The following is a 25234-nucleotide window of genomic DNA, read 5'->3' as shown; positions in this document are numbered from 1 at the left end:
TTATTTTTTTTACTTGCATCTAACATCTTTAAAGTTATGTTTTAACAAAAAATGTTACACATAGAATGTAACACATTTTTAAAATGACGAATAAGTTAGCGTACGCTTGTTAAAAAAAAAGTCTCGCGAGATTGAACCGAGAAATTACGTGGTTTCAGGTCAAATATCTTCCGGATAATATTCCGACTTCCTGATCGTAAAGTTTGTCGGTTTATTGTTAAAAGATGGAGTAGTTTCCCTGATGAAAAACTGGTAATGTACCTTATGATTTATTATTATTGAGTCTAGTTGGTTAAAACATGTTTCCGACATGGTTTATAGCTGAATGTTCGTCTTCCAAACCCTTCATAGGATTTTGCCACAACCTACCCATTTCCGTAAACATTTTCACCCAACTTGTCAGTACGGCAGTATTGTGAGCGAGATTTTATAATGCTATTTCTCACGGTTTATTGAAAACATTGTATGTATATGCCTTTTATTTGGTTAGAAAATCTGTGAAGTACTTTTCTGATATCATATTACACTTTGCATCTTTTTTATATTTACATGTACTTTCTTTTCAGTTATTTGTTATAGATAGTAATCAGTAAACCAGGTTTTGATATGGAACGTAGGATTCTTAAGCTCTCTGAGATTTATTTTTAACTAACATATTTACACTTTTAGACGTTCATATAATGTTTACTTGCATTAACCTATTTTTAAGTTTATTGACCCACTAAATGACCCAAATACACAATGTCACAGGGTTCTTGTCACAGATGATTAGTCCATGTCCATACGTAGCACCCTCAATCCTGAAGTTTTAATAATCAACTTTTGTGATTTACTTTAAAGAAATCATTGCAAATCGCTTTAATTTTACAATAATGTCATTCTTGAAAGTGACTTTTGAAAATGACTTTGACCGGCTAATTTTGAAAAGAACAAAACTGGACATTTTTAGCATAATTTATTATTTGAAGAATATTGGAAACCAATATCATTGTCTTTATTGTTTGGGGTTGTAACATTATAATGACTTAAGTTGATCCCTCTTTTCTACCAACACTCTGAAGTTGGAAAAAATGATGTGCATTTTTTTAATGAGAAAAGTCTCTTTAAAAATTAGAAATTAAATGACGATATGAAAAAAGATATACTGTAGAAGCAGAAATATTCGGTGAGGATTTAATTTCGTTATTTTCATTGGCAGTATTAATCAACAAAATTAAATCCATGACAAATTTTTAACCAAAGTATAAATGAATACATAGAGATTACAATATGATGAAATTAAATGCCAACGGAAATTTATTTGGTTCAAAAACAACGAAATATTGCCCCAACGAAAATATGTGCCTCTACAATATACATGAACATTTTTTATGTGGTTTGCTACTTTTAATATACAGCTGAACATTTTTCTAAATGAACATGAAAGGCCCTGCTGTTCTAAGGAATTATTAATAAACCATATATTTTACAGACTTCAGTGGAGCTTAAATATGGGTCAGTGTTTTAGTAAACCAAGTGAAAAGAAGGCCCCACCTCCGGCAACTGAAGTCAATGGACCCGGGGTAGTTTCTCCTCAGGACATCAATGTCGGAATCAACAGTCCAGTCCGGCCCCTCCCCCCACCTCCAGCCAAGTCAGGTATTGCAGCCAACTGGTCATTTATTGATACAGTTTATTATAATATCGTATTTTTCCCAAGCATGTTGTTGGTCGATTGCTGTCACATGACCGGGCTGTAAATTCTGTTACAAACCTTACTATACTAAAAATGGAAAATTTTTAGACTTCACTTCGTCCTCGGTTGACATACTCTAATCAGGTCTATAAAACCATGTATTGACCTCATCAAAAGGCTATTATTGTATAATACTGATTATGCATTAGGGGTTTTTTTTTTAGTACTGAACATTAAAAATAAATGATAATTTTTTTTATAATTTTATGATTTATTCAAATGCTTTAAGGACTGTCTGACAAAATGTAAAATGGATGTTTTATTTTTGTACAGATAAGTCCCACATTGTCCGAGCTTTATATGACTTTGATGCCATCAACGAAGATGATTTGTCTTTCAAAAAAGGAGACCGGATGGAAGTGGAGGAGTCCAGGTATGTGTTCTTCAACTAAATCCAACCATGCCTGTCTATACCTTCCCTTTGCAAACTTCAGTCTTTAACTATGCCAATTTGGCTATTACTGGTAGATAAAGTAAGCCAAATCTGGTTATATTTGATGATATGATTTGATGTGTACGTGTAGATTTTATTTTACTGGTTCTTCATACATTGTATTTGTTTTTCCTGCCTATATTTATTTATCTTTTGATCCATAGTCAGAACTGTGATTGGTGGATGGCTCGTCACTTGGCCTCAGGACTTACCGGATACATTCCCAGCAACTACATATCGAAAGACGACGACACCCCCCAAACTCAAGAGTAGGTTCTTGTGTAAATAGTTGTTTGGTGTAAAATACAAGATATATATTACAAATAGATTTGTAATTGTTAACATTCTGTTAAATAAAAGCTTATACATGTAATTATACAATAAAGGTGAACTTTCTTTGTATACCTGAGCTGTATTCTTTGTAGCTGGTGGTATAATGTTGACCGCAAAGAATCTGACAAACAGCTGATGTTGCCAGGGAACAAAGTGGGAACATTCCTGGTCCGCGAGGCCGCTGGTGAGTGTTGGAGGAACCTGAGTCAATTCTACATTTTATCATAGAAAATAGTTCCATACATCATAATTCTGTGGTCATTTGAAGCCTTATCGAAAAGATGTTAGCACTGTCTACCTACATGTACATGTGTGTATACATTTCAAAAATTTGTCGATACTCTTTTTCAGACAAAGCTTCCTATGTACTGTCTATACGTGATCATGATCCTAAGACGAATGACGCATGTGTAAAACACTACAGGATAAGGAAGATGGATAATGGAGGGTTTTATATCAGTCCCCGCAGAACATTCCCCAGCATGATCAAACTGATCGACCACTATCAGAGTAAGAAAAAGCTAAATATTTGTAGTACATATACTGAAGAAAAAAGGTGTATTGGGGTTAATGCTAAATTAATTAGTTCCAATAAATTTTTGAATTTTACAAGATAAAGACTTCATATTTTGTCAACATAGGATCATTGTCTTTATTGTGATACTATATACAGGGAAATATTCGAACCCATTTTATTTTTGCCCCCTTCGCCCCCTCGTTGTCAGCGGGTGAATTTAAGACTGGGCGAATTCCAGTGTCTCAAATTATCTCTCATTAAACACAATTTTGTCTGGGCAAATTAAAGACGGGTGAAAGTGTTTGCAAGTGAAGAATGGCGAAAATATTAAACAAGGGGCAGAAATAACACTCTATGATGAAGACCCTGCTAAGTAGGTCTTATTGAATTAATCCTACCCTCTCATTTTATCACCACAGATGTAGGGGACGGATTATGCTGTCAGTTAACAGAGCCTTGCCCCAAGGTTCGGCCCACTGTACAGTTCCGTGAGCTTGAGGTGGCTCGCGAGTCTGTCAAACTAATGAAGAAGCTTGGAAGTGGATGCTTTGGAGATGTACATGCTGGTTAGTAACCACATTCCTTGTGTCTCTGTACAGTACTGAACTATATGTAGATTGTTGGTGATACAGAGATTCATCTAAGCTTATCAATTTAGGTAAATGGAGAAACACGGTGGATGTGGCTGTCAAAACATTAAAGCCCGGTGCTATGACAGCCGAGGACTTCTTAGGAGAAGCTAAGCTCATGCACAAACTACGGCATCGTAAGCTGGTACAACTGTTGGCAGTGTGTACGACGAGCGAGCCCATCCTGATCATCACGGAGCTTATGATTCACGGAGCTCTGCTGGACTACTTACGGAAAGACGAAGGCAGAACTCTCAAGTTTGTCGTACTAGTAGACATGGCTTCACAGGCAAGTACATTTATTGGAATAGTTTAAACTGTGCTTTATAAATATAGACCTATTGATTTGATGCTAATAAAACACATATCAGTAAACATGAACATTTATGATATTGAATGTATTTTAATCCACTGAAATCAAAATGGTTATAAAGGTACAATCTTTTGGTTTTGGGTTTTTTAAAAAATTACACCCCCCCCCCCCCCCACCCCCCAAAAAATTGCATCAAATGTGAACATTTGAAATGGAGTGAAAGCAATATGTATTTAGAATTTACAGGTCCAAAACATCTAAATATATTTATAGTCTATTAATATTCTTACAGATTGCCGATGGAATGGCCTATCTAGAGAATGAAAACTTTGTGCACAGAGACTTGAGGGCTGCTAACATCCTGGTGGGAGAAAACAATGATGTGAAGGTGGCCGACTTTGGACTGGCTCGACTGATCCAAGAGGACATATATGAGGCCCATGAACGTAAGAATTCTTTTCATGTTCAGTGCATTATGTGGTAAAATTGCTATTTCAGAATAGTTGTTTTAAAATAATCAAAGGGTTTTGAGATAAATTTTAGTCTGAATGCCTTTAACTTTTTTGATAAGAGTGTATATTTTCTTTTTTAGACACGAAATTTCCCATCAAATGGACTTCTCCAGAGGCTGCATTTGACCGTAAATTCAGCATCAAGTCTGACGTCTGGTCCTTTGGTGTACTGTTGTATGAACTGATTACATTTGGAAGAGTCCCATATCCAGGTAAAACAAAATCATAGTTAGAAATGACATATCTTGCCGAAATTTATTCTTTATTGATAGGAAAAAAGCCAAGAAAATTCCAGATATTTCTAATCAGAGAACTGTTCTTTTAAGGAATGAATGGACATGAAGTGCTCAGTAAGGTAGAGAAAGGCTACAGAATGCCGAAACCTACCGGCGGAATTATCCCGTGCCCTGATCCATACTATGACATCATGCTGCAGTGTTGGAAGAGAAATGCAGACTCCAGACCAACATTTGAATATCTACGCGACTTCTTTGACAACTACTTTGTGAGCTCTGAAGGACAGTATTCAGGAGAGCCTATGGGTTGAGAAGTGAACAACATTCCTTTTACATTTCCACTTATTCAGCTAGGGTAGAGGATGCAGAAACATTCCAGTTTTTTAGGGATTTTTTTAAAGGGGGGGGTGTTAAATTAATTTTGTCATGGTTTTAGTTTTGATCACTTAAGTTAGCCTACTAATACATTCCTGGGTTTTGTATATACAAAACTTTTATTCAGTAGAATTCAAATTTGGGGGGGGGGGGGGGGGGGTTGAGGTTGGGAAGAAGGAATATAAAAATGGAAATTCTGTGTGAAATACATGTAAATGTATTTAAATGTGCATAATTGGTACCACATCAAATTCATACAGACATTCGTGAGTTGTCTGATTCCTTGGTATACAATTTTGCTTTGGATCAAGAAGATGAGTTTATTTTTTTAATGTGTTGTGTTTATACATATATGATCAAATATAAGAGGTGGGATACTAATTTTACGAGTGTCCAGCGATTGGAGATGTATATAATATCCTGGGGACAGTCTGAGGCTGTCCCCGTCTTGTACAGTCATCAATTACCCATAGGGCCCCTCTGCATGCCATTGTCCCTTCCTTTGTATCAGATTCGTGCCTTATTGCCAGTTTTAACAAATCACTGAGTACGAGAGACTGAGATTCTTTTTTTTACCATTTCCATGTATTTTACAAACATTCCTTGACATATTCAGTGGAAATATTAATTTGTTTGTACTACAAATTTCATGTAGATTTATTGATAGATCCAGTTTTAAAATGTTTTTTTCGCTAAATTTTTGTACTATAGATTATGTTCGCATGTAAACCATTTACCTATTAGGTTTTGCTTTTGCATAAAAACTTTCTTGAACTTGGTTTTCAAAGAATACATTATCATTTGTGGAATAACTATTATAAACAAGAAAATGGCAAAATCAGAAATTTCCAGATGGAAACAAATAGCGCAAAAAAGTTGACAATCAAGCTCAAATTTAAATTAACAGAAAATTGCTTTTTGAGTCTGTTTCAGTATAAACGTTGGTATGATTTCAGAGTTTGAGATTTTGGTTTGTAAACCTGCTCTTGGAACTGGATCTCCTGTTTCCTTTGTTTACTGACATACTGAAATGATGATGGTAAATGCTTGTGTTGTGAATCATATACAAATTATTTTGTACAGAAAATTTTTATACATATTGCTACATCATTTTAATAAACTTATAATTGATAACCTATCTGCTGTTTCTCTTATGAATTCATGATTCACAGAGGAAATTAAAACTCTGAAAGACAAAAACCAACATCAGTTAGTAAGTGCTCTTGGACATGTATGTGTACATGTGTTTTTGTGGACATGCATATGTACCGTACAAGTGTTTTTGTGGAACTACATTTTTCTTGTACCAGTACATAATACAAGTACTGTACCGTAGATTGGAGGATTGGTGTTCATAAATAGCTATTTCATTTATAGGGAATTTGCAATGCACTATTATGAGGTTAATTATTTCAGATAAATATCTACATGTGCATGTATAGCTGTATATATATATATTTCCTGTATGCAAATTTCAGTACAAAAACAAAGGATTTCATTTCCTTATAACAAGGCTTTTATTGAGGAAAAAATAACTGGCAAGTGTTGTTATAGAGCTGATCAGCCAGTTCCTCGATTTCTGTCTGTCGAGCTCCACTCATCACCTCGAGGACTTGGCTACAAAGAAATACACGCATCGTCAGTGATACAAAGCATGTTCTGTGTACAGCATTATGTAGTAACGGTCTTATCAAGTACGACTTCCCACCACTTCATACAATTGTATCAAGAGCAGAAACCTTCCTTAAGTTGCCAAAGAGTAGGATTTACCCAATTAGAACCAATCTTCTTGATAAAATACCAGTTATGTGTTCTGACTTTGTACATTTAATTCTCTTCTTAACTGGAAATATTTGAGTGAAATACATTTATAAACAAAGTGGATGAAAGCTATGAATATGTTTTTTGATGTCCAAATGCTTTCGATCATTTTAAAAATGTGATTTGAAAAGTAAGGATTCAATTTGATGCTAAGATTTCGGGGCCATTCTGCTTTTGATCCTGGAACAAAGGGCTTGTTAAAACCTGCAACATTCACTAATGCCATGTTTGGTTTGTACAGGCATGATTATAACTGAAGGCACCCTCCTCTTGAAGAGAAGTCTTTCCCCAAGACATTGGTCACACGCAAACCTCAGAAATCAAGCATTGCCACTTACATGATGAATGCTGGCTCATTTCTGCTCTTGACACAGAAACCTTTCTCCCATTTTTCCTTCTTTTTGGTTGGAAACTGTGTTTTGATATGTTTAAATCCTGCATGGGTTGGGCGAATTTCACACCATGGTGCATCTATTGATTCAAAAGAAGTGAAAAGAAAATTTATGAAATGATTTCCATTACATTATTCAAAATAAGAGGCCAATGGGCCACACTGCTCACCTGACCAACAGCATTAAACTTTGATCCAAGTGGCTTACTGGCTTTATTTTATCAGATGTGACACAAAACAATACTGAAACAAGGTGACATTGTTCAAACACTTGAAACTTTGATAATATTGAATAACTTCACATATTTAATCCTCCACGTTTTCTGAATCAGAAGATTTATTTTTTCCTTATATAAAGTTAGTTAATATTCCCTGCAGGTTATTATTGGTACATGTATTTAAAACAAAAACCCTTGAAACACACTAGCTTGCTCTAAATCACCAGTAATTTAGGAACTTAATGGAGAGGTTGAGATTTAAAACGTAATGGGTACATAGACGTGAGTTATAACTACATGTACATGTACACGTACATGTTTTTGTAATCTATCAGTTGATTTCATTACTTGTAGGATATAAACAATAGATGATTTTTTAGGCCTCTCGATGCCAATTTGTGACATGAATTACTTAATTAACTTCAAGTATTAATGGTAAATTTTCTATCAATCTTCATGCAAATGACATTCAAATATCTATTTAATGTATCATAAGAAAATATTCACTTATCAATTAGATTATTTTAGTTGTATAAGCTACAAGTTTGTACTTATGTGTAGACAACACTCTACAAGTTTAGAGAACCTGATGACGTAATATGCGAAAAATTTAGGTGATTACACTATTTCACATACACATACCAGAACATGTTTGAAATCTCAACCTCTCTAATATTATCATCTCGTAAAAGGATTTTTTTTTGGTGTAAAATTAAATGTACATGTACCCTAATCATGGCCTTTTTATCCATAGGGGTTACTGTACAAGTAATTTTGAAATTTCTTCAATTTAATTTTCTTAAAAATATTCACAAACTAGAACCTTCATTTATGTGTTATATGAAAAATAAGTTTTTAAAAATTAGATCAGGTCTGTATTATTTTTATGTATATAGCCTTCTGAATGGATGAGCTAAAAAGATTTCTCTTCGTTTCCCTTCCTATTCAATACTTTTGCTAACAGGAAGGCATAAAAATATATCTGGTGATAGATATCCTCTGTAGCCTATCGAATACATACACTTGTCAGTAAGCACTTGAGTTAAAATTGGGATTTTTTATTATTTTTTTTAAAGTGGCCATTAGCAGGTACTTCAGAACACAACTAATCTGAAAATAATAGAGTTAGGTTCAGCAAGAGTAAAGACCATGGATTTTGTGCTTAACTAGGTCAATTATATGTTTATTATTTTTTTCTGACCAATATTTCAGCAATCAGCCCTATACTGGTACTCTACAAGTTTTTGGCTAAGACCAGTTATCGGCTAAACTGAGAGTTCGGGTTTATAGCACACAACAATCAAAGATTTTTTAATTTAGTCGTCTTTTTCGAATAAAGAAAAGTAAGTTTGCTAAAAAAATTTCTTGAATATGTTTTATACATGAGCTTGAACGATCATTGTTTACCACTGATTTTACATCTCTGCACTTTCAGCAGTGGAGGAAGTGACGTAATAAGTTAAAAATAGAATATTACCTCTTAGTGATACATTATTATATCCCTTCTTTGATTTGACATATAATATCAATACATATAACATGGATATCAATAATTTCCGAGAGATTCGTAGCGCAGTTGAACGCCTGATTGCATAATTATGTATTTAATAGTCTACAATTTGGTGTATTACCGTATGATAATAAATGAACAATTTTATGAGTTTTGTTTATAATGTATCATAACCCCAACTACTTTAGTCTGACCCCACAAGGGGCATAATTCAAATTACATTAAGCAGAGTATAAAATCAACATGTACAGGGATTTTAGTATGTTATATTATCACGAAGCTGATAACTGGTACAGTAAATCGTAAAAACTCGACAAATATGCGTGGCGTGCTAAAAAGCACAAAACAAGATGTTTTGGGTTCTAAATAATGATATAAAAACTAACAGACTGATAAAGTAGGAGTTCACTATTTAAAGTATGTCAAGTCTTATCCAAAAATATCAAGAAATAAGGAAATACAAAAAGAAAACGTTAAATTTTAGTCGATAACTGGTACAGTACCAGTAGAGCTAAGTACAATAAAGTGGTTTAAACAATTAGTTCATCCGATTCATCCTCAATATATATATAGTACATGACATGTCATTTTTCTGCAGGAAATAAATTGAATAACAACAAGGCAACGATAAACAAAATCACTATTTGCTTACTAATCAATAAAAGGGAAATATTAATAAGTGAATTAAATATACCAATACTTCATCTGCTGAGCCTGGATGAAAAATTATGATATGGACTGTTATTGCAATTTTTTTTTATCTATTTTGCACCAAAGAAGATATCATCCTAACTGCACCAAAGTATGTACATGTAGGGCACTTGGAAATCTTTTGCATTTCATGTTGAGAGGGTCCTTGAAAAAACCATGAGTCAATGTGACAAGAAAACACCCCCCACAAGTGTGGAGTAATTATATTCCCCGGAAGTCATCAGTAAAAAAACACTCACCATTAATCGATGGTAGCATATACATGTATATTAATGTTACTTACAATGTTCAAAATACTTTGAATTTTCAAATTCCAAGGAAATGGATTTCTCCATATTGATTTACCGTATATGAAACTTGAACTATTTTAGTTCCAAATATTATCTAGTAACACACCAAATATCAGCATCTTGCTGAATATGCTTCTTTCACTGGTAAAGGTCTAAATGAGGTTATTTTAATTCAGTTTTTTAATTCATGTACTTTTATACCCCCTGATAATCAAAACTATTAGTTATATATACATATATAAAAGGCTATTTCAAAACAAATCGATCCAATTTGTGAACCACAAGACAAGTCCAATAAAAATAAGGGGAAAATGTGTTTTTATGCATTTAATGCCATTTATAAATATTTTCAAAAATTATTTTCATCTGAGTAACCAAATACCAGTTTTCCTATCTAATATTCGCATTGTTAGGCGGTTAACCGTTTAAGGTGGTATGGGACATCTTTCGACATTATTGTGGATTAAAGTACATTATAATTTAAATGCTTTCGCCAGTTTAGAATTTTCAAATTTTCCAAAATTTAACAAAAAAATAGTTTTAAAAATATCTGGAGAGGTAAAATTTGTAAAACCCCTGAGTGGGATTCGAACTCATGACTCACAGTTTCGTAGTAAACCCTCTAACCCACTGCGCTACACTGTTACGTGACAATAATGGGAAAGACACTACTTATATAATTACACTTCATTTTATTGTTTATTTCGATATACAATACATCACAACATGGAGGTGTCCCATACCACCTTAACCAAGTACTCATTGACAACACTAGTTAAAAACAACCATGAAGAGCATCCCTTCGCAGCAGGAAATGTTTTTTAAATGTGTTGCAAAATACTGCACAAGGAAAGTTTACAGCTCATCATTTTATCAGAGTACTCTCTTTGTTTATTGTACTGAATTAATAACACACCCCTCAATTTTTGGCAACTGTTGTAAATTATGCAACAACTTAAAAACCAGTGGAATACAATCATCAATGCATACAGCACAATTTTCACCAATTTAATAAACCGTACCTGTTTCTATCATTAACCTCTCCGCCGGTATTGAGCACATTACATCAATATTTTCTTGTGTTTTCAGAGAACTAAAAGAGAAACAGGTCTATCAAATTTATATCTTCATGTTAAGTATATCACAATAAAACATACAACCCTAACCCTGCAGTCATTACAATAGGTTTATAATGAGATTAACATACTGGTATAGTATATCAAAGGGAAATAACTCTTAACAAGAGGCCCATGGGCCACATCGCTCACCTGAACAGCAGTTCCTTGTAACATTACATTTCGTAGCATATGCTTTTTCTATTTTAAACATTGAACCCCTTTCTGGGGACCCAGTAATGGTCCGAGGTTTATGGTTGGCTTGAACAACATAAATAGTAACATAGGAATGAAAATGTGTAGCACTGCGGTGGGACCGCACGTACACAACCTGAAAAACTGAACGTAGAAGAGTTCCACTTCAAGAGGAATAACTCTCAGACTGTACAGAACATTAAGAAAGATAACTCTTGGTTCCACTACATTAGAGTTTACACAATTTGAGGATCCTTGCATAGTAATCTCACAAACTGTAGCATTATAGTTCTCGAGAAGAACTTTTTAAAAACATTTTCAATATATCTTTCTATGTTGAACTTTGAACCCCTTTTGGGGCCACAGTATTAGTCCAGTGCTAAAGTTTTAATTATTTGGAATCTACATTATTTAAGGATGCTTGCATAGTTATCTCACAAGCTGAAGCATTATAGTTCCCTAGAAAAAGATTTTTCAACATTTTCCCTCTATATTTCTACGCTAAACTTTGAACACCTCTTGGGGCCCCAGTATTAGATTGAGGTCCGAGGTTTATGGTTGGCTTGAACAACATAAATAGTAACATAGGAATGAAAATGTGTAGCACTGCGGTGGGACCGCACGTACACAACCTGAAAAACTGAACGTAGAAGAGTTCCACTTCAAGAGGAATAACTCTCAGACTGTACAGAACATTAAGAAAGATAACTCTTGGTTCCACTACATTAGAGTTTACACAATTTGAGGATCCTTGCATAGTAATCTCACAAACTGTAGCATTATAGTTCTCGAGAAGAACTTTTTAAAAACATTTTCAATATATCTTTCTATGTTGAACTTTGAACCCCTTTTGGGGCCACAGTATTAGTCCAGTGCTAAAGTTTTAATTATTTGGAATCTACATTATTTAAGGATGCTTGCATAGTTATCTCACAAGCTGAAGCATTATAGTTCCCTAGAAAAAGATTTTTCAACATTTTCCCTCTATATTTCTACGCTAAACTTTGAACACCTCTTGGGGCCCCAGTATTAGATTGAGGTCACGGCTTTTATAATTTCGAATCTACACTATCTGAGGGTGCTTACGTAGTTATCTGACAAATTGATGCATTGTAGTTCTCGAAAAGAAGATTTTTAAACATTTTCCATATATACCGGTACTTCTACATTTAACTTTAAACCCATCTTGGGTCCCTAGTATTAGTCCAGGGGTCACTAATTTAAAACTGTCGAACCTTCATTATCCAAGGTTGTATGCATGATAGTAATCTCACAAATTGAAGCATTGTAGTTCTCGAGAAGAAGATTTTTTAACCTGTTACCTTTATATTTCTATAATAAACTTTGACCCCATCTTGGGGCCCCATTATTGGTCCGGGGGTCACGATTTTACTAATTATGAATCTACCTAAGCGAAGGATGCATGCATAGATATTCCACTAACTAAAACATTGTAGTTCTTGAGAAGAAAATTTTTAAACTTTTCCTTTGTTTTTTAAAATGTTTAAATTTTGAACCCCTCTTGGTGCCCATCAATTGTCCGGGAGTTACAATTTTTTGAATCTACATTATTTAAGGATGTACATGTATGCATAGTAATATCCCAAACAGTTGCACGATGGTTCTTGAGAAGATTTTAAAACATTTTCCTAAATATGCTAAAATCTAAACCCCTCCTGGGGCCCCACTTTTGTTCGGGGGTCACGATTTTTTCAATCTTCACTATATATACAACCTTTTGTGTATGTATTGGCATTTTTGGTGAAGTGGTTGTTGAGAAGAAAATTTTTAAACATTTTTCATATGTAGTTCTATGTTAAATTTTGATCCCCGCCTGGGGCCCCAGTTTTGGTCCGAGGGTCACGATTTTTACAATTTAGAATCTTCACTATGTATACAAGCTTTTGTGTAAATATTGGCATTTCTGGTGCAGTGGTTCTTGAGAAGAAGATTTTTTAAACATTTTCCTATGTATTTCTATGTTAAACTTTGAACCCCGCCTGGGGCCCCAGTTTTGGTCCGAGGGTCACGATTTTTACAATTTAGAATCTTCACTATATATACAAGCTTTTGTGTAAATATTGGCATTCCTGGTGCAGTGGTTCTTGAGAAGAAGATTTTTAAAACATTTTCCTATGTATTTCTATGTTAAACTTTGAACCCCGCCTGGGGCCCCAGTTTTGGTCCGAGGGTCACGATTTTTACAATTTAGAATCTTCACTATGTATACAAGCTTTTGTGTAAATATTGGCATTTCTGGTGCAGTGGTTCTTGAGAAGAAGATTTTTTAAACATTTTCCTATGTATTTCTATGTTAAACTTTGAACCCCGCCTGGAGCCCCAGTTTTGGTCCGAGGGTCACGATTTTTACAATTTAGAATCTTCACTATGTATACAAGCTTTTGTGTAAATATTGGCATTCCTGGTGCAGTGGTTCTTGAGAAGAAGAATTTTAAAACATTTTCCTATGTATTTCTATGTTAAACTTTGAACCCCGCCTGGGGCCCCAGTTTTGGTCCGAGGGTCACGATTTTTACAATTTAGAATCTTCACTATGTATACAAGCTTTTGTGTAAATATTGGCATTTCTGGTGCAGTGGTTCTTGAGAAGAAGATTTTTTAAACATTTTCCTATGTATTTCTATGTTAAACTTTGAACCCCGCCTGGGGCCCCAGTTTTGGTCCGAGGGTCACGATTTTTACAATTTAGAATCTTCACTATATATACAAGCTTTTGTGTAAATATTGGCATTTCTGGTGCAGTGGTTCTTGAGAAGAAGATTTTTTAAACATTTTCCTATGTATTTCTATGTTAAACTTTGAACCCCGCCTGGGGCCCCAGTTTTGGTCCGAGGGTCACGATTTTTACAATTTAGAATCTTCACTATGTATACAAGCTTTTGTGTAAATATTGGCATTTCTGGTGCAGTGGTTCTTGAGAAGAAGATTTTTTAAACATTTTCCTATGTATTTCTATGTTAAACTTTGAACCCCGCCTGGGGCCCCAGTTTTGGTCCGAGGGTCACGATTTTTACAATTTAGAATCTTCACTATGTATACAAGCTTTTGAGTAAATATTGGCATTCCTGGTGCAGTGGTTCTTGAGAAGAAGATTTTTAAAACATTTTCCTATGTATTTCTATGTTAAACTTTGAACCCCGCCTGGGGCCCCAGTTTTGGTCCGAGGGTCACGATTTTTACAATTTAGAATCTTCACTATGTATACAAGCTTTTGTGTAAATATTGGCATTCCTGGTGCAGTGGTTCTTGAGAAGAAGATTTTTAAAACATTTTCCTATGTATTTCTATGTTAAACTTTGAACCCCGCCTGGGGCCCCAGTTTTGGTCCGAGGGTCACGATTTTTACAATTTAGAATCTTCACTATGTATACAAGCTTTTGTGTAAATATTGGCATTTCTGGTGCAGTGGTTCTTGAGAAGAAGATTTTTTAAACATTTTCCTATGTATTTCTATGTTAAACTTTGAACCCCGCCTGGAGCCCCAGTTTTGGTCCGAGGGTCACGATTTTTACAATTTAGAATCTTCACTATGTATACAAGCTTTTGTGTAAATATTGGCATTCCTGGTGCAGTGGTTCTTGAGAAGAAGAATTTTAAAACATTTTCCTATGTATTTCTATGTTAAACTTTGAACCCCGCCTGGGGCCCCAGTTTTGGTCCGAGGGTCACGATTTTTACAATTTAGAATCTTCACTATGTATACAAGCTTTTGTGTAAATATTGGCATTTCTGGTGCAGTGGTTCTTGAGAAGAAGATTTTTTAAACATTTTCCTATGTATTTCTATGTTAAACTTTGAACCCCGCCTGGGGCCCCAGTTTTGGTCCGAGGGTCACGATTTTTACAATTTAGAATCTTCACTATATATACAAGCTTTTGTGTAAATATTGGCATTTCTGGTGCAGTGGTTCTTGAGAAGAAGATTTTTTAAACATTTTCCTATGTATTTCTATGTTAAACTTTGAACCCCGCCTGGGGCCCCAGTTTTGGTCCGAGGGTCACGATTTTTACAATTTAGAATCTTCACTATGTATACAAGCTTTTGTGTAAATATTGGCATTCCTGGTGCAGTGGTTCTTGAGAAGAAGATTTTTTAAACATTTTCCTATGTATTTCTATGTTAAACTTTGAACCCCGCCTGGGGCCCCAGTTTTGGTCCGAGGGTCACGATTTTTACAATTTAGAATCTTCACTATATATACAAGCTTTTGTGTAAATATTGGCATTTCTGGTGCAGTGGTTCTTGAGAAGAAGATTTTTTAAACATTTTCCTATATATTTCTATGTTAAACTTTGAACCCCGCCTGGGGCCCCAGTTTTGGTCCGAGGGTCATGATTTTTACAATTTAGAATCTTCACTATGTATACAAGCTTTTGTGTAAATATTGGCATTTCTGGTGCAGTGGTTCTTGAGAAGAAGATTTTTTAAACATTTTCCTATGTATTTCTATGTTAAACTTTGAACCCCGCCTGGGGCCCCAGTTTTGGTCCGAGGGTCACGATTTTTACAATTTAGAATCTTCATTATACATACAAGCTTTTGTGTAAATATTGGCATTTCTGGTGCAGTGGTTCTTGAGAAGAAGATTTTTTAAACATTTTCCTATGTATTTCTATGTTAAACTTTGAACCCCGCCTGGGGCCCCAGTTTTGGTCCGAAGGTCACGATTTTTACAATTTAGAATCTTCACTATGTATACAAGCTTTTGTGTAAATATTGGCATTCCTGGTGCAGTGGTTCTTGACAAGAAGAATTTTAAAACATTTTCCTATGTATTTCTATGTTAAACTTTGAACCCCGCCTGGGGCCCCAGTTTTGGTCCGAGGGTCACGATTTTTACAATTTAGAATCTTCACTATGTATACAAGCTTTTGTGTAAATATTGGCATTTCTGGTGCAGTGGTTCTTGAGAAGAAGATTTTTTAAACATTTTCCCTTGTATTTCTATGTTAAACTTTGAACCCCGCCTGGGGCCCCAGTTTTGGTCCGAGGGTCACGATTTTTACAATTTAGAATCTTCACTATGTATACAAGCTTTTGTGTAAATATTGGCATTTCTGGTGCAGTGGTTCTTGAGAAGAAGATTTTTTAAACATTTTCCTATGTATTTCTATGTTAAACTTTGAACCCCGCCTGGGGCCCCAGTTTTGGTCCGAGGGTCACGATTTTTACAATTTAGAATCTTCACTATGTATACAAGCTTTTGTGTAAATATTGGCATTCCTGGTGCAGTGGTTCTTGAGAAGAAGATTTTTTAAACATTTTCCTATGTATTTCTATGTTAAACTTTGAACCCCGCCTGGGGCCCCAGTTTTGGTCCGAGGGTCACGATTTTTACAATTTAGAATCTTCACTATATATACAAGCTTTTGTGTAAATATTGGCATTTCTGGTGCAGTGGTTCTTGAGAAGAAGATTTTTTAAACATTTTCCTATATATTTCTATGTTAAACTTTGAACCCCGCCTGGGGCCCCAGTTTTGGTCCGAGGGTCACGATTTTTACAATTTAGAATCTTCACTATGTATACAAGCTTTTGTGTAAATATTGGCATTTCTGGTGCAGTGGTTCTTGAGAAGAAGATTTTTTAAACATTTTCCTATGTATTTCTATGTTAAACTTTGAACCCCGCCTGGGGCCCCAGTTTTGGTCCGAGGGTCACGATTTTTACAATTTAGAATCTTCACTATGTATACAAGCTTTTGTGTAAATATTGGCATTTCTGGTGCAGTGGTTCTTGAGAAGAAGATTTTTTAAACATTTTCCTATGTATTTCTATGTTAAACTTTGAACCCCGCCTGGGGCCCAAGTTTTGGTCCGAGGGTCACGATTTTTACAATTTAGAATCTTCACTATGTATACAAGCTTTTGTGTAAATATTGGCATTTCTGGTGCAGTGGTTCTTGAGAAGAAGATTTTTTAAACATTTTCCTATGTATTTCTATGTTAAACTTTGAACCCCGCCTGGGGCCCCAGTTTTGGTCCGAGGGTCACGATTTTTACAATTTAGAATCTTCACTATGTATACAAGCTTTTGTGTAAATATTGGCATTCCTGGTGCAGTGGTTCTTGAGAAGAAGATTTTTTAAACATTTTCCTATGTATTTCTATGTTAAACTTTGAACCCCGCCTGGGGCCCCAGTTTTGGTCCGAGGGTCACGATTTTTACAATTTAGAATCTTCACTATATATACAAGCTTTTGTGTAAATATTGGCATTTCTGGTGCAGTGGTTCTTGAGAAGAAGATTTTTTAAACATTTTCCTATATATTTCTATGTTAAACTTTGAACCCCGCCTGGGGCCCCAGTTTTGGTCCGAGGGTCATGATTTTTACAATTTAGAATCTTCACTATGTATACAAGCTTTTGTGTAAATATTGGCATTTCTGGTGCAGTGGTTCTTGAGAAGAAGATTTTATAAACATTTTCCTATGTATTTCTATGTTAAACTTTGAACCCCGCCTGGGGCCCCAGTTTTGGTCCGAGGGTCACGATTTTTACAATTTAGAATCTTCACTTTATATACAAGCTTTTGTGTAAATATTGGCATTTCTGGTGCAGTGGTTCTTGAGAAGAAGATTTTTTAAACATTTTCCTATGTATTTCTATGTTAAACTTTGAACCCCGCCTGGGGCCCCAGTTTTGGTCCGAGGGTCACGATTTTTACAATTTAGAATCTTCACTATGTATACAAGCTTTTGTGTAAATATTGGCATTCCTGGTGCAGTGGTTCTTGACAAGAAGAATTTTAAAACATTTTCCTATGTATTTCTATGTTAAACTTTGAACCCCGCCTAGGGCCCCAGTTTTGGTCCGAGGGTCACGATTTTTACAATTTAGAATCTTCACTATGTATACAAGCTTTTGTGTAAATATTGGCATTTCTGGTGCAGTGGTTCTTGAGAAGAAGATTTTTTAAACATTTTCCTATGTATTTCTATATATGTTAAACTTTGAATCCCGCCTGGGGCCCCAGTTTTGGTCCGAGGGTCACGATTTTTACAATTTAGAATCTTCACTTTATATACAAGCTTTTGTGTAAATATTGGCATTTCTGGTGCAGTGGTTCTTGAGAAGAAGATTTTTTAAACATTTTCCTATGTATTTCTATGTTAAACTTTGAACCCCGCCTGGGGCCCCAGTTTTGGTCCGAGGGTCACGATTTTTACAATTTAGAATCTTCACTATATATACAAGCTTTTGTGTAAATATTGGCATTTCTGGTGCAGTGGTTCTTGAGAAGAAGATTTTTAAAGACATGCACCCTATACTCACTGTTTCGCAATTATCTCCCTTTTGAAAAGGGCTGTGCCCTTTATTTTAACAATTTATAATCCCCTTTCCATAAGGATGCTTTGTACCAAATTTGGTTAAATTTGGCCCAGTGGTTTTTGAGAAGAAGTTGAAAATGTGAAAAGTTTACAGACGGACGGACAGACGGACGGACGGACGGACGACAGACAACGGGTGATCAGAAAAGCTCACTTGAACCTTCGGTTCAGGTGAGCTAAAAATTCTGCACTGATCTGAACAAGACAAATTATAAATCCTTCACTAATACATGTAAATTTCTTTTGACAATACCGGTATAGTGTATATATATGTGGGGACTGACCATCCATTTATTCCTATATACAGATCCTGCTCCAAGATCTCCTTAGCTTCTTCCACTGTGCCAGTGAAGGAATGGACCTGAAATCATTCAATGTACAATTTCATAGTGATGCTGACTGCTCTCTCTCTCTCTCTCTCTCTCTCTCTCTCATAACTTACCACACCCCCTGGTATTTTATCCCTGTTGCGTTTGATGATTTCTATGAAATCTGAGTGACAATTGCGACTGTGGAGAAACATGGGTAGCTTGGTGGCTTCTACTAGTTCCAACTGTTTCTCAAAGTATCTACCAAGGAATATAGAAGTCTCTAAAGATGCAACATAAAAGTATAACTTTTAGCTAACCTACTTAAAGCAACCTGTACTTTTCTATAATGGTTTTATTTTGCTAGTATAAAATTTTTTTTTTCCCAAACAATCTCTTACTTGAGCTGGACATCTTTGGGGCAGAAGTGGAGACGATCATAGTCTGAAGTGATAGATACATGTACTTGTAATGTAATGTTATCCATGTTAATTACAGTACAAAGTGCCAACTGTTATTCAGCTATTATTTTATTGCTTCTTTGCTTGAAAGAAAATGACCAGGTCACAGGGATAAATAACTTCTGTCAAATTTTAACCCACAGAAAATATTTACATTTTAGATTAGAAATCATAGCATTTAAGAGTAAGAGCAATCTGTTATATATGACTACATGAAATGAAAAGATGATCTTCCTTAAGCATACTTAAATTATATGCTGGTTCACTTCTCTTTTCTTTGAAATGCAAGCAAACATTGTCAGATGAACACAGCATTCAGGCTAAATTATGTATGTTAATACGGTACTGTTTTTTTTTGTGGTTTCTTACTTAAACTTTGATCTTATATGGCTGTCATTATCTATATCAAGCCCAAACCATATTTGATATTTCAAAGGACATTGAAAGGTTTGGTCTCTTACCCAATCCACACTCTCCTAAGGCTACCACTTTGTCTTTGTTACCCAGAGCTAGCTCCAGAAGTTCCTGTTGATATTTTTCTGGGTCGTCCTTTGTGAACTCTGTGCACCGAGTGGGATGACAGCCAACTGTACAGTAGAAGCTGTCTACAATAAGAAAGCATTAAGTAAACACTGGACTATTATTATCCTCATACGTCAAATATCAACATAGAGTCAATGATAACTTTACAAGTTCAATGACTACGGACAACCTCTCTTTTTAAATGAACTACATAATGTTTATTATGCATGTATTTGTGTATACAAAGGGAATAATGTACTTATTCCCTGTGGCAACCCGTAAAATATACATGAATAATTTCTTTCTTCAACAAAGATGTAACTTTAAAGATAAAATAATAGGACATAATCAATTTAAAGTTCGTGGAACTGGGGTAATCCTTAGACATGTCAAGTTCTTTGATCAGCTCTATAGCTTCCTCTCCATTGAACTGATGACTGGTACATGTACTTGTTTACTCACCGTCTGATTTAGCAAGCTTGAGAGCCTCTTTGCAGTCACTTAGACAACCTCCTGTTATGATCATCTGTTAAATGAAATCAGTGGATGAACTACAGCAAATAATATTGTATATCACCTAACGAAAATTCTAGTTTTAAAGCTATAATTTGCGTCAATAATGCATGACAGTGAAAACACTATTTGTTGTTTCCTTTGTTGAAATTAATACATTACTTTCACTAGTCCGTTATCTTTAGCTCTTGTTATTACATCGCTGAAGTCATCTGTAACAGAATCAAGAAAATTAAGCCAAATCAAATATCTAAATTGTCACAAATAAGAGTGAAACATTGCTTTGTAATGTAACTAGTGTTTAAATTAATATTATATCATAGTTTTTGTCATACCTTGGTGTTTTGCAGAATTATGGTAAATACCCCTAAACATGGGATCTGTAAAAGATGTGAATAATTAAGGACTTGATTACTAGTTGTGATGATATGATGACCTAGAAAATTAGAGAGAGAGAGAGAGAGAGAGAGAGAGAGAGAGAGAGAGAGAGAGAGAGAGAGAGAGAGACACTTAGAATGGAGAGACTTACCTGTCAGATTCACACCTATGTCTAAAAAAAATTGAGAAAACTTACATGTATCGGTCTGATTTGTATTAATTTAATGTATGTCTGACAAAATGAAAGATTTAAATTATTTTAGATTTTGAAAATTACCTATAAACTTGTAAAGAGCATTCCTAATGTTCCCTGATATTGCCATTATTGCACTGCACGGTATTTATTATTGCACAAGCTACTGCCAACACATTTTTATTTTTCATCGGGTTCGGTATCCTGATCGACTTCTAAATCTCCGATCCCGATAATTTACAAAAAAATAAAGAATATTCAATATAATTTTCATCCTTCGTATATCTTTAATATTTTGCATAATTTAATTCAGAGTTTATCACTCTCTAATAACATGTCATATCATTTTGTAATGTGGTAAATCCAATTTTTGCACGACTTACTGTTGGATTCGACAAGTGACGTCACACAAGAGCGGCGATTTTGATAAACACAGATGGTGCGTAATATAAGCTCATAGCGTTAGTATCAGAAGTAAGAAAATGACTCTGATTACGCACGATGGAGCTCGGAGAAAACTCCAATTTGTACCTTCATCACAGAGAACGTACTATTTAGATATTTCTTCAACAAAACAAAGAGCAAAAGTCGTCCAGAGAATATTGGCATTGCAGGGGAAAATTGAGGAGTTCTTGTCTAAAGATGTGAATTTGGTACTCACCGATCGAAATAATATTTCGAAGGAATCAGAAACTCCTGAGACCAGTAGCGTTACTCAGAAGCAAACGTTGCCGCTAAGTAGAGGTAAGATACTGAAAAAAAATTCAAAAGAGTGTATGAACAGATGAAGAGAAAATATTGTTATCATGTATGTATAATTTAAAATATCAAATTATTGTTCTCTGTAGATTATAGAAAATCTCTTTTTATGTTAACAGGAAAAGCTCTTCTACTGAAAGCTGCAAAACACAAAAGTCTTCCCAATGATCCCGTACAGAATGCCCATGTGTTGGGTGTAGATATTCAGAGAGTCTCAAAGTTTCTGAAGGAGACAGAGCACATGAATATAAAGCAGAAGAAACGTAATAAGGCAGGGGCAATGGATGGGATTGAGCCCTTGACTTGGTCGGAGAAAGAAAATTGTCCTATGATCAAATGTGAAGACATGGAGAAGAATTATAAACCTCTGATGAAACACTTGGATTCTTTTCCCAGTGTGAATTATGGTCCAGAGTTAGCATCTCCTTTTGATAAAAATGTCCTTTTGTGTCGAAAATCAAAAGAAAATGTTAATCGCTATGCAACTGAAAAGCAGGCATTACCGATAATGAAGAAAGGAGGATACTGCGAGGCCTGTGATTATTGGTACAAATGCACATTGAGACAGCATCTGAATAGTGAAAAACATTTGAAATTCATCAGAAACTCAACAAATTATTTAGCACTTGATGAAATTATGGGGAAACTGCCATGCTTAGAATCATTCTTAAAGAAATTTAACTTGGATAAAGAAATCCATTGTGACTCCACTCTGAATGAAAAATCGCCAAATCTGACATCAAAGTCAGTCTTAAAAGAGGAACCCTTGACAAAAACTGTAGTGGAAACTGATGGCACATGCTTGTCTGAAAAGTGTGCTGTAGGGGACAGCCTGGTAAAAACCACAGGTGACTTCTACAAGAAAAATGAGGCTGATCATAGTGAACTGTTTTTCAGTGATAAGAAATCTATTGAAGAGGATGTCTTAGATAAAGATATTCCAAAGCAAGAAAATCCAATTGACACATTACGAGAGCAAAACTTGAAACAGTCCAGTAGGCCTCTGTCTGACATTTACTTTAGTCCCATTCATTCTCCAAGTTGTGAGCCGGCAAATCTCAGTTTTGCAGACCTGGCTAATCAGTGGATGGCAGACATTAAATCTGCGTGCATTAAAACAGATGTAGACTGCAGCTCAAATCCACAAAATAAAAACCTCCAGAATGAAGATTCTGTTCTGAACCAACCTTGTGTAACCGAAGAAAGCAATGCCAAAATGTTGGAGAATGTTTCCAAGCCTGTGTCAGTGGCTGATAACCTGGATGACGGAGCTCTGGTGACCAAGATGGAGACTGTACCAACTGAGACTAGAATTTCTGGACATGTCTCTTCATATGATAACTCTGCAAAGAGCATGGTGGCTGATGAAACAAACAAAGTTCTGTCTGGAATAAATGCATCAGAAAATGTACCAAGTGTTCTAACAAATCATGTAAATAATGAGGACAATGTTCTGGGACTGTTTTCTAACAAAACTCCACAGCTACCTGTAGCTGCCAGCAAAAAGGTCCCAGTCAGCAGAAGGCTGACCTACTCTCCATGTACCAGCAAGCCAAACCATGACTTACGTGCCATGCTATTCCAGAATAACTTGGAAAATAAGGAGAACCAGCCAAGTCCAACTTACGAGTCAGAACAAGGGCAGGAAACGACACAACAGCCAATCAAAATAAAGATCAACCTAAGTAGTTTGAGGGTCAATCCAAACGTCCAGTTAGTAAAGCCTCATAGGAAACGACCTCGGGTTTCCTCGTCTAATGTGTATTGTGCTGTCCAGCAGAGTGACATGAAGCTGAAACTGTGTAAGGTCAAGGTCACTCCTATTCAGCAGAATGGAGACCTCCGTCACTACTGGAAGGTGCGTAAATCTGGAGGTTGTCGCCTTGTGTTCAGTGCTGAAAAAAGGAAGGCCAGTGATGATGATGAATATGTATCAAAACGGAAACGTCTCAATGTACAATAACAGTGTGTTTGATTCAGTCAGACGCATTCAGACACAGAAGTTTATCTTCAGACTGAAATCCTTTATCTTAGCGTTTGATTTAGATTGGTGCTTTTTTTTAGTATTCGAAGATGGCTTGAATATTTTTATTGTGTTGTTTTAGCTGTAAATATATATGTATATTTAATAATGTGGTATGTATTTTATTCAAGGTCTGGTTACTGTGAATCATGTTGTTTGTTTTATTTTTTTTATCAACGTTTACAGAATGAATACATATCAATGTTGTAAAATTCTCATGCTATTTAAAATATGAATACTTTTAATCTCTTTCAGGAATATGCAATGCTCATTTTTTTTTATGGTTGTGCAATGTCATTTTTGTGTATGATTGTGCAATATTATAACCACAAGAGTGGTCATTATTGGAGTGTGTGGCAAACTTGATAAAGTCTGACCAGATCTGAGATGTCTAATAATTTGGTGGTTATAGGTTAATTTTTGCACAAATTTGGTCAGCATAGCTTTTAGATGAACAAGAGTTTTGTTCTGATGTATGTGGACATCAGCATACATGTATATTGCCATATAACCTACACATGTTAATTTATTGAGGTCTTTAATGACTACGAGTTAAACAGGATCATCCATGGTTTTATGACTGATGAGGTTATGTGCATAATATTAGATCTTTTTACCTTTTATCAATTAATGTTAATACATGTACTGGAAATAAAGGATGATTGCTAATACAGTGTAACTCACAAACTAAGAAGGCTGCACATGTAACTCACTAAGGAACGCTGGGGCTACAATGAACAAGATCTTTACTTATAATGGACATGTTGAACATTCCATAGAATTCACTATGTCTTATGACGGTACTTATTTCATTCAACAGCTGAACCATATCTGTTTTGATCTCATTATCAATACTCATTGTAAATGAACTGTGATATGTTATTCCTGATACCTCAAATCAAGGGCATATAAATGTCCCTGTTCAAACGTCTCTTTTTTTTAGTTACGTTAGTTTGTTGTTAAAACTTATGTCAGGTTTCATGCAACACTTGACCTGGATATTTGGGAAAAAATCCAGGAGTTGCAGGACCAGAAATTGATGCTTAATATTTTAATGTGCCATTATCATGTGTTTTATCATTTATCAACTATATCTTGAGTTATTTATAAGAAGGGGTCTTTTTAATTATTTAAAGCAAAGTTTTATCTGGTGGTTGAATAAGTTTTACACAATGTCATCAAATAAGAAACATTTTTGGTTGTGTTCTTTAATTTTATTGTTTCCTGAAACTGCTTGAACAAAAATATAGAATATGAATGTGAATAATGAAAAATATATCCAATAAATTTTGAATACAGAATATTAACCTGAATGTTATGCCTTTATTATTTTTGTTTCATTTAATAAATTTCGTTGAACATTTTGTGTTTGTTCACCCGTACATAAAATTT

General features: G+C 35.1%; 3 protein-coding genes across 3 annotated transcripts; 2 read left to right on the top strand and 1 right to left on the bottom strand.

Annotated features, from left to right (window-relative positions):
• The first annotated feature begins 96 nt into the window (after positions 1-96).
• LOC128164846 (tyrosine-protein kinase SRK2-like) lies at positions 97-5157 on the top strand. The gene is made up of 11 exons (XM_052828870.1): positions 97-252; positions 1472-1638; positions 2009-2108; positions 2333-2437; positions 2594-2685; positions 2853-3011; positions 3438-3584; positions 3677-3936; positions 4253-4406; positions 4553-4684; positions 4799-5157. The coding sequence occupies exons 2-11, from the start codon at positions 1491-1493 to the stop codon at positions 5017-5019; spliced, it is 1518 nt and encodes a 505-aa protein (XP_052684830.1). The 5' UTR covers positions 97-252; positions 1472-1490; the 3' UTR covers positions 5020-5157.
• Positions 5158-6047: 890 nt separating this feature from the next.
• On the bottom strand, positions 6048-21284 carry LOC128164845 (deoxyribonuclease TATDN1-like). Its single transcript, XM_052828869.1, has 12 exons — positions 21145-21284; positions 21019-21039; positions 20825-20869; positions 20652-20701; positions 20439-20502; positions 19916-20059; positions 19395-19437; positions 19128-19254; positions 18970-19046; positions 11047-11117; positions 7243-7375; positions 6048-6700 (listed from the first exon to the last, which is right to left on the bottom strand). Exons 1-12 carry the CDS (start codon positions 21188-21190, stop codon positions 6601-6603), a joined length of 921 nt encoding a protein of 306 aa, XP_052684829.1. The 5' UTR covers positions 21191-21284; the 3' UTR covers positions 6048-6600.
• Positions 21285-21300: 16 nt separating this feature from the next.
• Positions 21301-24507, top strand: LOC128164843 (protein DBF4 homolog A-like). The gene is made up of 2 exons (XM_052828868.1): positions 21301-21804; positions 21939-24507. Exons 1-2 carry the CDS (start codon positions 21543-21545, stop codon positions 23780-23782), a joined length of 2106 nt encoding a protein of 701 aa, XP_052684828.1. The 5' UTR covers positions 21301-21542; the 3' UTR covers positions 23783-24507.
• The last annotated feature ends 727 nt before the right edge of the window (positions 24508-25234 follow it).

Source organism: Crassostrea angulata, chromosome 10, assembly GCF_025612915.1.
Source record: "Crassostrea angulata isolate pt1a10 chromosome 10, ASM2561291v2, whole genome shotgun sequence".
Taxonomy (NCBI): domain Eukaryota; kingdom Metazoa; phylum Mollusca; class Bivalvia; order Ostreida; family Ostreidae; genus Magallana; species Magallana angulata.
Note: the sequence above shows the minus strand (reverse complement) of the source record. Positions and strands in the feature narration are given on the sequence as shown.

Excerpts from the sequence above, each read along its gene's own strand:
- LOC128164843 (XM_052828868.1), top strand. The coding sequence starts at position 21,543 with ATGACTCTGATTACGCACGATGGAGCTCGGAGAAAACTCCAATTTGTA. Across the intron at positions 21,805-21,938 it reads AACGTTGCCGCTAAGTAGAG|GAAAAGCTCTTCTACTGAAA; the intron begins GTAAGATACTGA and ends TTATGTTAACAG.
- LOC128164845 (XM_052828869.1), bottom strand. The coding sequence starts at position 21,190 with ATGGCAATATCAGGGAACATTAGGAATGCTCTTTACAAGTTTATAG. Across the intron at positions 20,503-20,651 it reads AAGATAACGGACTAGTGAAA|ATGATCATAACAGGAGGTTG; the intron begins GTAATGTATTAA and ends TTCATTTAACAG. Across the intron at positions 7,376-11,046 it reads GAGGTTAATGATAGAAACAG|ATGCACCATGGTGTGAAATT; the intron begins GTACGGTTTATT and ends TTGAATCAATAG.
- LOC128164846 (XM_052828870.1), top strand. The coding sequence starts at position 1,491 with ATGGGTCAGTGTTTTAGTAAACCAAGTGAAAAGAAGGCCCCACCTCCG. Across the intron at positions 2,109-2,332 it reads ATGGAAGTGGAGGAGTCCAG|TCAGAACTGTGATTGGTGGA; the intron begins GTATGTGTTCTT and ends TTTGATCCATAG. Across the intron at positions 4,407-4,552 it reads CATATATGAGGCCCATGAAC|ACACGAAATTTCCCATCAAA; the intron begins GTAAGAATTCTT and ends TTTCTTTTTTAG.